This window comes from Xenopus tropicalis, chromosome 9 (assembly GCF_000004195.4).
Source record: "Xenopus tropicalis strain Nigerian chromosome 9, UCB_Xtro_10.0, whole genome shotgun sequence".
Lineage (NCBI taxonomy): Eukaryota > Metazoa > Chordata > Amphibia > Anura > Pipidae > Xenopus > Xenopus tropicalis.
In genome coordinates, this window is record NC_030685.2 from 75,745,803 (window position 1) to 75,758,694 (window position 12,892).

General features: G+C 41.4%; 1 protein-coding gene across 10 annotated transcripts in view; it reads right to left on the reverse strand.

The window, feature by feature from the left end:
• fmnl2 (formin like 2) overlaps positions 1-12,892 on the reverse strand; it is a 130,320-nt gene that overhangs the window by 20,801 nt on the left and 96,627 nt on the right. For 6 of the 10 annotated variants that reach the window (XR_001171863.3, XR_001171864.3, XM_012970868.3 and 3 more), the window contains exons 10-18: positions 9,614-9,688; positions 8,101-8,211; positions 6,907-7,056; positions 5,640-5,741; positions 4,493-4,841; positions 4,124-4,318; positions 3,904-3,924; positions 3,028-3,152; positions 1,728-1,930 (exon numbers count right to left, since the gene is read on the reverse strand). Coding sequence is in view for 7 of the 10 variants with exons in the window: in XM_012970868.3 (XP_012826322.1) it covers positions 1,728-1,930; positions 3,028-3,152; positions 3,904-3,924; positions 4,124-4,318; positions 4,493-4,841; positions 5,640-5,741; positions 6,907-7,056; positions 8,101-8,211; positions 9,614-9,688 (1,331 nt within the window). In the remaining 3 variants the exon portion in view is untranslated. The remainder of the gene's footprint in view (positions 1-1,727; positions 1,931-3,027; positions 3,153-3,903; positions 3,925-4,123; positions 4,319-4,492; positions 4,842-5,639; positions 5,742-6,906; positions 7,057-8,100; positions 8,212-9,613; positions 9,689-12,892) is intronic. The other 4 variants (XR_208999.4, XM_004917684.4, XM_012970872.3 and 1 more) reach the window with 1 other exon arrangement.

Consider the following 12,892-nt stretch of genomic DNA (forward strand, 5'->3'; position numbering starts at 1 on the left):
CCAATAAGGGGTAATTATATCTTAGTTGGGATCAAGTACAGGTACTGTTTTATTATTACAGAGAAAAGGGAATCATTTATACATTAAATAAACCCAATAGGGCTGTTCTGCCCCCAATAAGGGGTAATTATATCTTAGTTGGGATCAATTACAAGGTACTGTTTTATTATTACAGGGAAAAAGGAAATTAGTTTTAAAATTCTGAATTATTTCATTAAAATGGAGTATATGGAAGACGGGCTTTCCGTAATTCGGAGCTATCTAGATAATGGGTTTCCAGATAAGGGATCCCATACCTGTACTAGCAAATTGTCTCCTTTCCTCCCCTCGCCCCAAGTCCCTCAGGGGGTCATAGGCCTTGGGTATAGAAGACAGGGCTGTAGCAATGCAGGGAGGATACAACCCCCTTTTTACTGAAATGTCATATTTTTGGCAACAATTTTTCCCATGAAAGTTGAAGTATAATGGCTTACACTAACAAACACTTTGATTTGCAGGAACATGGGGAAAAAATTGTTGCCTGCATAATAAAAGACATTTTACTCCAAATTCAACACTTCATAAAAACAAATACAAAAAAATATTCCCACTTGGGAAAAAACAACACGTTACTGAAATTTCCACAGGAAAAAAAATTCATATATTAGTAAATCAGTTAGGACAGGGCCCATTTATTACATTTCAAGAACACATTTTTTTCCTCAATTCTATGACACTGCAGCCAAAACCATTAAAGAGAAGAAAAGGTAAAAACTATGTAAGCTTTATCAGAAAGGTCAATACATGTAATAAATGTAAATACAACCAATAGCACTTAAGGTGGCCATACACGTGAAGATTCTCTCGCTTGGCAAGGTCGCCAAGCGAGCGGATCTTCATCCTATATCCCCACCTACGGGTGGGCGATATTGGGGAACATGTAGGCTAATTCAATCGTTGCGGTCCCCGATCCAACTGAATCTTTTAACCGGCCCGATCGATATCTGGCCAATTTCAGGCCAGATATCGGTCGGGCAGGCCCCTCGTTCCTGCCCCTACACGGACCGATAAGCTGCCGAATTGGTCCAAGGGACTGATATCGGCAGCTACAATCGCCCCGTGTATGGACACCTTTACAGTAATGCTGAGTCCTCTATCAAAAGAAACACAGGATTTCTTGTCTCTTTTTTTGTAAACATGATGTTACAGTGTCTGACTTCCTCTCTCAAAAACATCCTTAATTCCCGTGGCCAGAGTCTGCCCAGCAGGAAGCTACTTAAAATGGCAGCTGCTATCTTAAGCAAACAGAGAAAGCTTCTAAAGCTGTTTACTCAGGTATAGTAATGATTTCTGCAGAATAAATATATTGTTCTAGGTGGCACTAATGTGGCAAATCTATTGGCAGGAAAATGCCAAAATGACTTTCCTTCTCCTTTAAAATGGGTTTTAATACAAAGGAAATATCGGAAGTCAATAGAAGAGCTGCCTGAATCCATATTGGTACCAGAACAATCCTATCGGGTTTATTTTATTTTATGTTTAAGCAGATCCAAAATGCAGAAAAGATCCCGATTCTATACCTATATAAGCATGGAAGAATGGAACAATAAGACTTTGACGGTGACCTAATGCAATCGAGTCCTTCCAATTCCAAGACCGAGAAAACGAGTCCCAGGCAACTGTAGCCGTGTCTTTCTTTATATAATACAATTTCTAAAATAAATATCTGATCAAAAATATTTACTTACAATTGGATAGCCTTGCATATTTCCTCTGCGGTCTTCCCTGCTTTCCGTAAGGTGATGGCGAGGTTCTTGGCCCTGTTTGCCTCCAGTAGCGTCACTTTGCTCGTTACCTTGGGTGCCGCCTTTTGCTTAGTAGAAGAGATGTCGATAGCCGGCCCCTGGGCTTTTGTCTTGAATATTTCTTCAAATTCGTCAACATTTATATCCTAAAGAATGAAATATAATAAAGGAAAAACACATTGTTTAATAAGATCCACAACTCTCATAATCTAATAAAAGGTACAAAAGCAGCCCACCAGGTCCTGTTACCCATAGTAACCAATTAGAAGGTTGCTTTTACTGATCAAATGTTCAAAAGCAAACATCTGATTAGCTGCTACTGGTTACTGCTACTGGACAAAACGCTCGGGAATGGGCACTCTGGTTCTCCATGGAAGTGGGGAAATCGCTATGAACTTAGGGGCTATAATATAAAAAAATATTATTATTTTTAATAAATATATGTCTTTTAGCTACAGGCCAAGGTAGGTGATATGTATACATTCAAAACATTCACACCAATCTATTGCTACAAATCCTTGGGGTTGGGCCCCCCACAAGTAAAAGGGTTCAGGCACTACTAGAAGGGGCAGCTCTACAGTTTGGGAACCTTGGTTTAAGTTTGCCATGGTTTAAGCCAAGTCTCCATGTCTAGCCTCTAGTCATAGAGATGTTGCTAAAGTACGACCGAGCGATGGCTCAATCACACTGAGGCCTGCAGGCTGCCCAAATATACCTTAGGGCAGGGATCCCCAACCTTTTTTTACTTGTGAGCCACACTCAGATGTAAAAAGTTTTTGTGAGCTACACAAGCATGAAAAAAGTTCTTTGGGGATGCCAAATAAGGGCTGTGATTGGCTATTGGGTAGCCCCATGGGAACTGCTGGCCTGCAGGAGGCTCTGCTTGGAGTAAAACTGTGTCTCTGGGCTTCCAAAACTTGCCTCCAAGCCAAAAATGTAAAAATGGCACCTACTTTGAGGCCACTGGGAGCAACATCAAGGGTGAAGACACACAGAGCTACTAGTAGCAGCTACTTGCTGTGCCTACTAAAATAGACAATGCTGATCATTTACTGATAACAGTCTCTACATGTGTTTTAGCAGGCAATTCTCAGTATTGTCTATAGCAGGGTATTTTCTGGTGTTTAGTAGCTGTGAAAAAGTAGCTGCTACTAGTAACTCTGTGTGTTTTCACCCCAAAGGAGCTGGTGAGCAACATGTTCCTCATGAGCCTCTGGTTGGGGGTCACTGCCTTAGTATTTACCTCCAGTATCCTTTCATCATCGATCTCATTGAACACGGTGCCGTTGATCTGATGGGGTTTAAGGGCGACCCAATTAAACACGGGCATCCGGAACTTCGTCTTGATTGGCTTCTTAATTTTCACAGCTTCACCATTACAGAAACGGGAAACAAATGGATACATGTATTAAGATTTTACTATGCAATATTACATCTCTGTGACATTACTGACGTGCATTAGAGCAATGATTATGCCTCATAGGCAATTATTAGCCACCTGGCCAGTGTTTTACAAGCCCAACTTAATGCCAATGTTATGCAATGACCTGCCACACCTGGTGTTGGTGGAGGTGGACTTGTGCCAACAGGATATTTCATTCTAAGAAATGAAAGGTTGATGAATGACTGAGAAGAGGGCAACCAGTCTGGTCAAAAAACAATTAGTAACCCATAGTATCCAATCTTAATTAAAGACTGAATCTTAGTTAAAGTTATCAATATATTCTAATTGCTGATTGGCTAATTGCTGATTGAAATGCAAATTGTAATTAAAAGGAGGGGGGGGGGCAGTTTATTTGCCGATCCAATACATTTCTTAAGCATATGTGTAACCCATATACTATAAACCTCCAACTAATGTATGTTGCTCTTGTTATTCCAGTGTGAAATTCTGCACCATGTAGCTAAAAGTAACATATCAGTAGGAAACAATTGCTTCTGAAGACAAGATGGCATCGTGCCACAGAGAGGACTTTCCTACAATGATCCAGCTCCGCACAGTCAACTTAAAGAGACATTGCCTATATTCCAGACTCCAAAGACCCCATCCCTACTCGTAAAGACGAATGAAGTGAACAAAAATGTAAAATTTCACAGAACGATAACATGGCAAACCTACAGAATAGCTTGATGGGTCCATCTTGAGGCAGCACAAAAATAAAGAAATAAGTTAAATTATTATTATATCAGCAGCAGCAAAATGCATTGTAACAGAAATGTGCTTCAGGTCTTATCATCTAGAACATATGATAACATAGAAGCATGCACACACATACACACACACGTGTTGACACACAGATACACACAGGTGTGCACATACAGACACAGTAGTGGCGTACCTGCTAGTCCTGAGTTGAAGATGACAGTGGGAGAGGCCGATCCTGGTAGGGGAGGAGCTCCTGGTGGTGGAGGTGGTGGTGGAGGAACAGGAGGTTCTGCTGATGGAAGAGGTGGTGGTGGTGGAGGAGGAGGAGGGGGTGGAGGAGGAGGTGGAGGTGGTGGTGGTGAGGGAGCTGAAACTGGACCATTTTCCACTAGAAAAAAAAAATATTTAAAAACAGTTCTTAACATTTTTGGTTTATTATTAATCTTTTTCATGGAAACTCTACTTATCCATGTCCACTAACTTTTCCATATTAGTTTATAGTTTATAAGATACAGTATATTCAACGAATAGTCTCTGACTAAGGTTTTGTAATGATTCTTACCTGAACTTGACCCCAATAAAGGAGAAGAGGGCGGGACCAATGTTGTTGAAGACAGAGCTCCAGCAACACCAGGTACGCTAGTAGTTCCACATGGAATGGAAGGGCCAGAAATAGAAGCTCCAGGTGCTCCTCCGGGGGTTCCCTCTGAGCCTGACGGCACAGACCCTGAAGCAACCATTGGCGTAATGGAAATATCTCCATCTCCTTTCTTTTGAATCTTGATAGACCCTTGCTTTTCCAGCTCATGGATTTTCCTCTCAAGCGTTGATTGCCGCTGAATCGCTTCTTCTTTTTCCTTCACCATTTTCCGTAACGTATGTACTTGGGTGTTGGCATCTTTGCAAACCTCCTGTATAGTTGATAAAATACAGCAATGAGTCAAAACAAGGTGGTTTAAACTGCATGAGTATTAAGCACATACATGAGGGGCATTAATAGAGTGATATGTATATAGCTTTCTACATGTAAAGGTGGCATGTATGGCCAGACGGGCGGTTTGTATTGACCAATAATCCTGCGATGCTGCAAAATTTCTATTGGTCAGCCTAAAGGAAATCAAATGAGCCACATCTGCTGTCCCTTTTACTTCCGGCTTTTCCAATCATTCAGTTCTAATAAACAGGTCAATAGAAGGATGGTCATACTGTACATGTGCATGGACCACTGTTTGGCATCCATCCATTCAACTTATAAGTGAGAGTACCATGAAGGAAGCCATCTAAAAAGTGGATAGAAACACCCTTTATAAAAGCAATGGAATCCCTGCCACAGGAATAACATTGCACATAGTTCCACTTAATAGCTCCACCCCTTGGGAAATGACTGTGTACATTATATATGGCCTACTGTACCTACATACCACTTAGCCTGGACCTTCTCCAGTAATAAAAGTGAGCATAGCCAGGTAGCTGTGTATATGTATTACAGTATAAATGCTTACTTAGCCGTAGTAAAATGCTGTATATTCAATAACCAGTTGGGAAATACCAGTAATAAAAGAAGAATGATGTCTTTGGTTTCAATCATTTGTAGTTCAGAATAGAGAAATGCAAATACTCATCCAATAGAGGTCTTTGTTTCGTTGCTGGAAACATTTCAAAGGGCCAACACTCTATATATGTAAGGAACAGCTTAGCGTGACGCTTACCCTTGCAATATCCAGCTCTTTGTTCCTCTGCATGAGCTGTTTTTCCAGTTCTACAATTTTCGCCATCGCTTCGTTCTCAGTGTCTTGCAGCTTCTCTGATAACTGTTAATCAGGAAGGAAGGGTTACCCATTATTTTAAAATAAACAGCATTTAAAAAGGGAAAAATAACGTATGAAGGGGTGACTACGCTAATGTGCACACAGAGGTGAAGGGATGTGTGATATTGAGAAAATTTAAATAATTAAACACATTGGGGTTTGAAGGCCACACAGAGGGTAATTATAGGCCCAGTTCTATGTGGTCAGCTAGCCACACTTGTTAGATATGCTGTTATATATATAATGAAGCACTGGTCATTTATTTTATCTCCATGCAAGAAAATCCCAAAAAAACACCAATTTTGATGCTGAGACTCAAATTTAACTCAATCCTGATGGTCTCCCAAATTCAACTCAATCCTGATGGTATTCCTAATATAACTCAATCCTGATCTTCTCTTGAATTCAACTCAATCCTGATGGTCTCCTAAATTCAACTCATTGCTGGTCTCCCAAAATCAACTCAGTCCTGACAGTCTCCAAATTTTTCTGAATCCTGATGGTCTCCCAAATCAAACTCATTCCTGATAGTCTCCAAAATTCAGCTCAGTACTGATGGCCTTTCTAGTTCAACTCAATCCTGATGGTCTCCAAAATACAACTCAATCCTAATGTTCTTTTGAATTCAACTCAATCCTGATGGTCTCCTAAATTCAACTCATTGATGGTCTCCCAAAATCAACTCAATCCTGACAGTCTCCAAATTTCTCTGAATCCTGATGGTCTCCCAAATCAAACTCATTCCTGATGGTATTCCTAATTCAATTTAATCCTTATGGTCTGCCAAATTCAATTCCGTCCTGATGGTCTCCAAAATTCAACTCAGTCCTGATGGTCTTCATAATTGAACCTAATCCTGATGTTCTTCCAAATTCAACTTCATCCTGAAGAGTCTCCTAAATTCGACCCCCATCCTGAGAGTCTCCCAAATTCAACACAATCCTGAAGGTTTCCCAAATTCAATCCCTCATGTCCAACTCAACCCAGAGACTCTCTCACATTCTACTCAATCCACATAGTCGAAGTGCAAATCAATGCTAAGAGTCTCACAAAGAGAATATTACTTTCCCCTAAAGAGAAATATGTGAAATTATAACCTGTTTATGCAACCCCATTTTCAAAACACCCCCAGAACCATTTGGTACCTACCTATTTGTATCTTACTTACATGAGAAATATTTTCTTCCAGTTCTTCAACTCTTTCCAATGCTGCATTCTTTGTTTCAGCATCTTCCAAAAGAGCTCCCACATCGAACACGTTATCCAGATATGCCTGGATCTGAACCTGTAACTTGTCACTTTCTGTGTGCTTTAATTTCTGTGAATTAAGTAATTTCAGTGAATAATAAAGATCACGGCACCAACACACTCCCCTTACCTAAGGAACATGTATATACTGTATTATATATATATATATATATATATATATATATCATATATATCCAGAACCTGTTATCCAGGAAGCTCCACATTACAGGAAGGCTCCCTACCTGTACTTGATCCCAACTAAGATATAATTACCCCTTATTGGGGGCAGAACAGTCCTATTGGGTTTATTTAATGGCTAAATGATTCCCTTTTCTCTGTAATAATAAAACAGTACCTGTACTTGATCCCAACTAAGATATAATTACCCCTTATTGGGGGCAGAACAGCCCTATTGGGTTTATTTAATGGTTAAATGATTCCCTTTTCTCTGTAATAATAAAACAGTACCTGTACTTGATCCAAACTAAGATATAATTACCCCTTATTGGGGGCAGAACAGCCCTATTGGGTTTATTTGTTTTTTAAAAGATTTATTAGTAGACAAAGTTCAGAGATCCAAATTACGGAAAGATCCCTTATCTGGAGAACTCCAGGTCCCGAACATTTTGGATAACAGGTCCCTTATCTGCACTGTATTAACTAAACAGGATACTTTTAACTTTTTTTTTTATTAGATTATTCAACTGTGACTGATTCAGTTTGTGGTTGGGTTTTGGCTGACCACAAATACACATTATACACGAGCACAATCAGCAGGCTGGGAAAAGCTTACTGTATTTTCTATATTAGTACATACACTTATACCTGCCCTTAGCGGCTAGGGATCAGCACAAAAAATCAGGTTCAAAATGTGTCACAGTTTCTAGGGCAGGACATAGCATGCTTGTTTTGGGCAGTCTTGGGCAGTCAGCTCTAGGGGCCCCATGAGATTAAAAAAGTGCTAATCATACGTTCCAGACCCTAGTTACAGAGTGAACACGGTGCTAGGTGCAAATCAGGGCCCCTGTTCTCTAAATCCCCAAAACCTTTGAAACATATCTAACCCCCCCCCCCCCCACTGGTTCAGCTCAGAATATGTGAATAAAATACTTACATCCAAATACTCATCCAGAGCTAATTTGGTGAATTCAAACTGAAGGTGAACGCGGAAATTCATGTCTTCTACGGAATGGACGACGATGTTAATGAACTGCATGCACGCCACCTGTAAGCGCACACAAACAGCCTGAGCTCCCTAATTAGAAATTCCGTGTGCAGTGCAGAAATACTAGGGAGTGTATGCAGTACTCCCCTTGGCATCCCAGCCCCCAACACCCATCTTTGCCGTCCCTGTGCCGTCAGCTTGGAATCTCTAAGCTTTTCCCATATCTACTATTTCTTTACTTTTAGAGCCACACAGCACCCTCAAGCTTTTCCCAAGAATTGTGCCTAATGCAAGGGAATTACCCAAACTGGCATAAAGTTTAACCATAGCAGGATGTTCCAGTAGAATTGTGCTTGATATGGTATCTCTCTGTACAGGCTATGAGCAGACTCACTGGGCTGTTCCTGCACAATTGGTATAGAGCAGTGATCCCCAACCAGTGGCTCAGGGGCAACATGTTGCTCATCACCCCCTTGGATGTTGCTCCCAGTGGCCTCAAAGTAGGTGCCATTTTTGCATTTCTGGCTTGGAGGCACGTTTTGGAAGCCTAGAGACACAGTTTTACTCCAAGCAGTCACATGGGGCTACCAAATAGCCAATCACAGTCCTTATTTGGCACCCCAAAGAACTTTTTTCATGCTTGTGTAGCTCACCAACATCAACATCTGAGTGTGGCTCACAAGTAATAAAGTTTGGGGATCCCTGGTATAGAGTCATGGCTTCTCTTGTGCAGGATTAGGCATCTGTTCCTGCTATAGAGAGTGCCTTTTATATCCCTTGGCTGGCCGTGCCATTTCCATGGCCTGCTAGGCCTAACCCTTTCTTAGGTTCATATAAGGGAATTATAACTTAATACAAGGCCTGTGGCTAGCCTGCCAGAGAGACAATGGCAAATATGTATGGAACTATAAACTAAGCCAGTAGCACCTTCCTAGAGAAACAAAACACATGTATAATATACATTCAATTCAAGACTAAACCACCTTGTAACAAATCATGGTGCTCGAGTGAGCGCTTCTACAATTTTTGGACATAAGGGTTCATGTAAGTCTATAATTGTGCTCGACCTACACCAACTGCATCTAATTTTGCCCAAAATGGGCACAACTGGACATACAGGCACCAAATATTTCAAAGTCTGCCCGGTATTATTTCCAGAATTTCATAATGTAATTTCTGGCATTCAGCATACGAGTTACTTGTGTAACGAGATCCCAGCACAATGCCAATGTGGGGGCCACAGTGCACTTCTGTTTTTGTTTTACCTGCCTTGGTTTTCCTTTCAACTTTCCATCTAGAGTGACTTAGCCAATAGTATTCAGATTTTATAAAACCGCCTGTGTATTTTTTGGGCAGAAGGGAGATGGTTATTTCATGGCTTTCTGGGCCTCACCTGCACACATTGCTCCCCCCATAGTGAATCGGAAAGGGGAACCCCCAATGCACAGTGACTGATACCCACCATAAAATCTATATTATTGTCTTCATTTCGGAAATGTTCCATCAGCTTCTCAAAGCGCTGCTTCTCCCCACAGACCTAGAGACACAGCAAGAAAGTGACCAATCAGTGTCAGAGAAAATAATCTAGGAATGTTATACAGTGCTAAAATATTAAACAGGAATCTTAGCAGGGTTTCCCATCCAATCACAGAACAACTGATTGTTTACGTGGTTATTCCTCACAGTTAAAAAGATCCAAAGCCAAAGGAATGGAAGTGATTCAAAATTACTCCAAGTGCTCCAGTGACCACATTTGCAATCAACATTTTTTCATTTTATTTTAGTGGTTTCTGAGAGGTTTTATACTACTTATACCACTGGCATAATTACTATGAAGATAGGGGGCGCGCCTGCACCGGGGCCCCGCCACCCACGGGGGCTGCAGGGACAAATTTTGCACCCAGGTCTGATAGTCTCTAGTTAAGCCTAATACCAAGCTCAACAGCTCTGTTTCGTAGCCAGTGTTAGTGACTCTATAGTCAACTGACTATACAGCCAGGATATAGTCAGTTAGGGTCGCTGACCCCTGAGCCAAGAGCCTGGTATTAGCAGTATAAAAGTGTGAATATCCCAGAAACAAAAAAAAGAAAACGTAAAATGCAATCAGTGGAGCACTCTCAAGTAAGTTTACATAAATTAATTTTTTGGGATTAGGTCCCCTTTAAAAACATTATAAATGAAATATTGTACCCCTGGCTATTACTAAAAGTTTACATTTTTATATATATATATATACACGGCCTCTGGTTCAAATTTATGTGCATGGGTGACAAACTGTAACTGAAGGCAGGATGGGGGGGGGGGGTATTGTTTTATGAAGCAGAATATCTCACGTAGGTGTAAAGCTGGCCATACACACACAGATATAATAATTTTATTGACACGAAAATGTTTGTACCATTGTAATCGGCCATTTAGTCGGACAGGTCAGATAAAGATAAAATCTGTGCATGTATTGTGTATCGGATGATATCCTTGGGGGACCTACAATGTATTTCCGGGACGTCACTCTGGTACAATTTTATTTCATGTTCAGAATATGCTCCGATTTGTTCAACTTTAGTCTGAATTTTAGTTTTAGATCTAAACGTACAGTCAATATCCGGACGTGTGTCGGAGGAAAACTAAAATCTGAACATGTATGGTCAGCTTAAGGCGGGTCAGACAGTAATGGTGGACGCACACAGGGCGATAAAAACTGCCGACAGATGGAGTGAGCAGCTTATCGGCCCATGTATCTAGGCGAGTACTGGGCAGATGTCAATCAGTTGATTAAATACATGGTAATAACTGCTAGGGTGAAGACACACTGGGCTACTAGTAGCAGCTACTTGTCATGGCTAATAAACTCCAGAAAATACCCTGCCATAGACAATTCTGAGATAATTGTTTTACTGACAATTATCAGTAAATGATCAGCATTGTCTGTTTTAGTAGTCACGACAAGTAGCTGCTACTAGTAGCTCAGTGTGTCTCACCCTTAGGCATAGTGACAAGCGACCAGTTGTATTCAGTAAAAAGGAGCGACACGTGGGAGCCATTCAAAACTCCCAAATAGTTGTGCTTTCACTTCTTGAAATTTCCCTTCAGATAAAACAAATGCAACAATAACACATGGGAGGGGGGGCGAGTGTTCACATGACGCAATTTCCTATGGCAATGAGCATTATTTGTGCCTGTGTGAGATCATAATATACAATACCCCCACTGTCCCGCTGGCAGAGTAATCTCGTAATTCGCTTCCAAATGGGCGGCAGCTCCGGGGTGGGGGGGGAGTAAAAGCTATAGGAACTAGCAATAACAAGCTCTCCCTATGTTGATTTAGAGAAGGGTAAATAAAACCCGGCACTGATATGTGGCCCTGCTCTCCTCTTGCATGTTTGCTTAACCCCAGTTCGCTACACGTCTCACAGGGACTCTATAAAGCAGCCATTCACTAATCTGCAGCAGCGCCGTGACGTCATCCCCAGCCCCATTGTGATATCCACAGCCTCCTTCCCCAAGTCACACCAATTATATACAGACGGCTTTTATTCCTGCAATTACTGAAAGTGCAAATGATTCCTCCGCTTATCATTTTATAGCAAAACCAGTTGTTTTTGTTGACCCGTGAAATATGCATCTGCTGGGTGCCAAGAGTGGATAGTGTGCCGGTAAAACTTTTACAGCTGAGGTGATGCCGGGGTTTAATGGTAGGGTTAATGTTTTTATAGTTTCCAATAAACATATAGTTATAAATAAGGGAATGTGCAAAATATCTGAATCATTTTTAAAAGAGGGGACTGACGTGTATAAAAATCTTCGGCAGAAGTTATTATATAACCACCACCATTCGGGGGGGGCAGATCTCCTAATTCACCTATATCCTGGCCTGTAAGGCCCAGTCACACCCTGACCCACCTACATCCATACACAGCGTTCATAAGACTTTCTATAGCATTTTATAATATAATTTTATGGCGAGGTCGCCAAGCGAGCGGATCTTCTCCCGGTATCACACCTACGGGTGGGCGATATCGGGATAATTTGGTCAATTGGCCTTGGGGCCAAATGATCGAATTAGAAGGATGGGTATAGGCATCCGTCGCTTCGGTGACCGCATCAACAAGCCGATGCGGTCCCCGATCCGACTAATTATCAAACCTGCCCGAACAAGATCTGCCCGATTTCAGGCTGGATTTCTGTCGGGCAGGCCCATCATTAGTGCCAATACACGGGCTGATAAGATGCCGAATCTGTCTAAGGGATCGATATCGGCCGTTTATGGGCACCTTAACTTGCTCTGTGGGACATTAGCCTAACAGTAGACAACTAGGTCTCATTAACCAACACTGGACAAATTTGTACTGGACAGTAACTCATAGCAACCAATATCTGAGCTTTGTTTAGCCAGCTGCAGGTAGAATAATGAAATCTTACATTTGGTTGGTTGTCATGGGTTACTGCCCCGGGGGCAAGTTGCCCAGTGCTGAAAAAATGAGCCCCAAATGAAAAGGGAGACAGTGTAACTAAAGGGGCTCGATGGGTAATAAAATGCAACTGGAGTGGCGTGGGATGGCGAGGGGGGCATGGAGAGCATAGGGCATTAAATTGGCTTGGGTAGCAACTAAGGGATAAGGGCCAAGTGGACAAAGGGAAGGCTACTTTAAAAGATAAAAACCTCTTCTTTTCCCATGATTCTTACAGAAATATCAGCAGCAGAATCAAATGAGAAAATGGGAAAAAAAAGGACGATAATTTA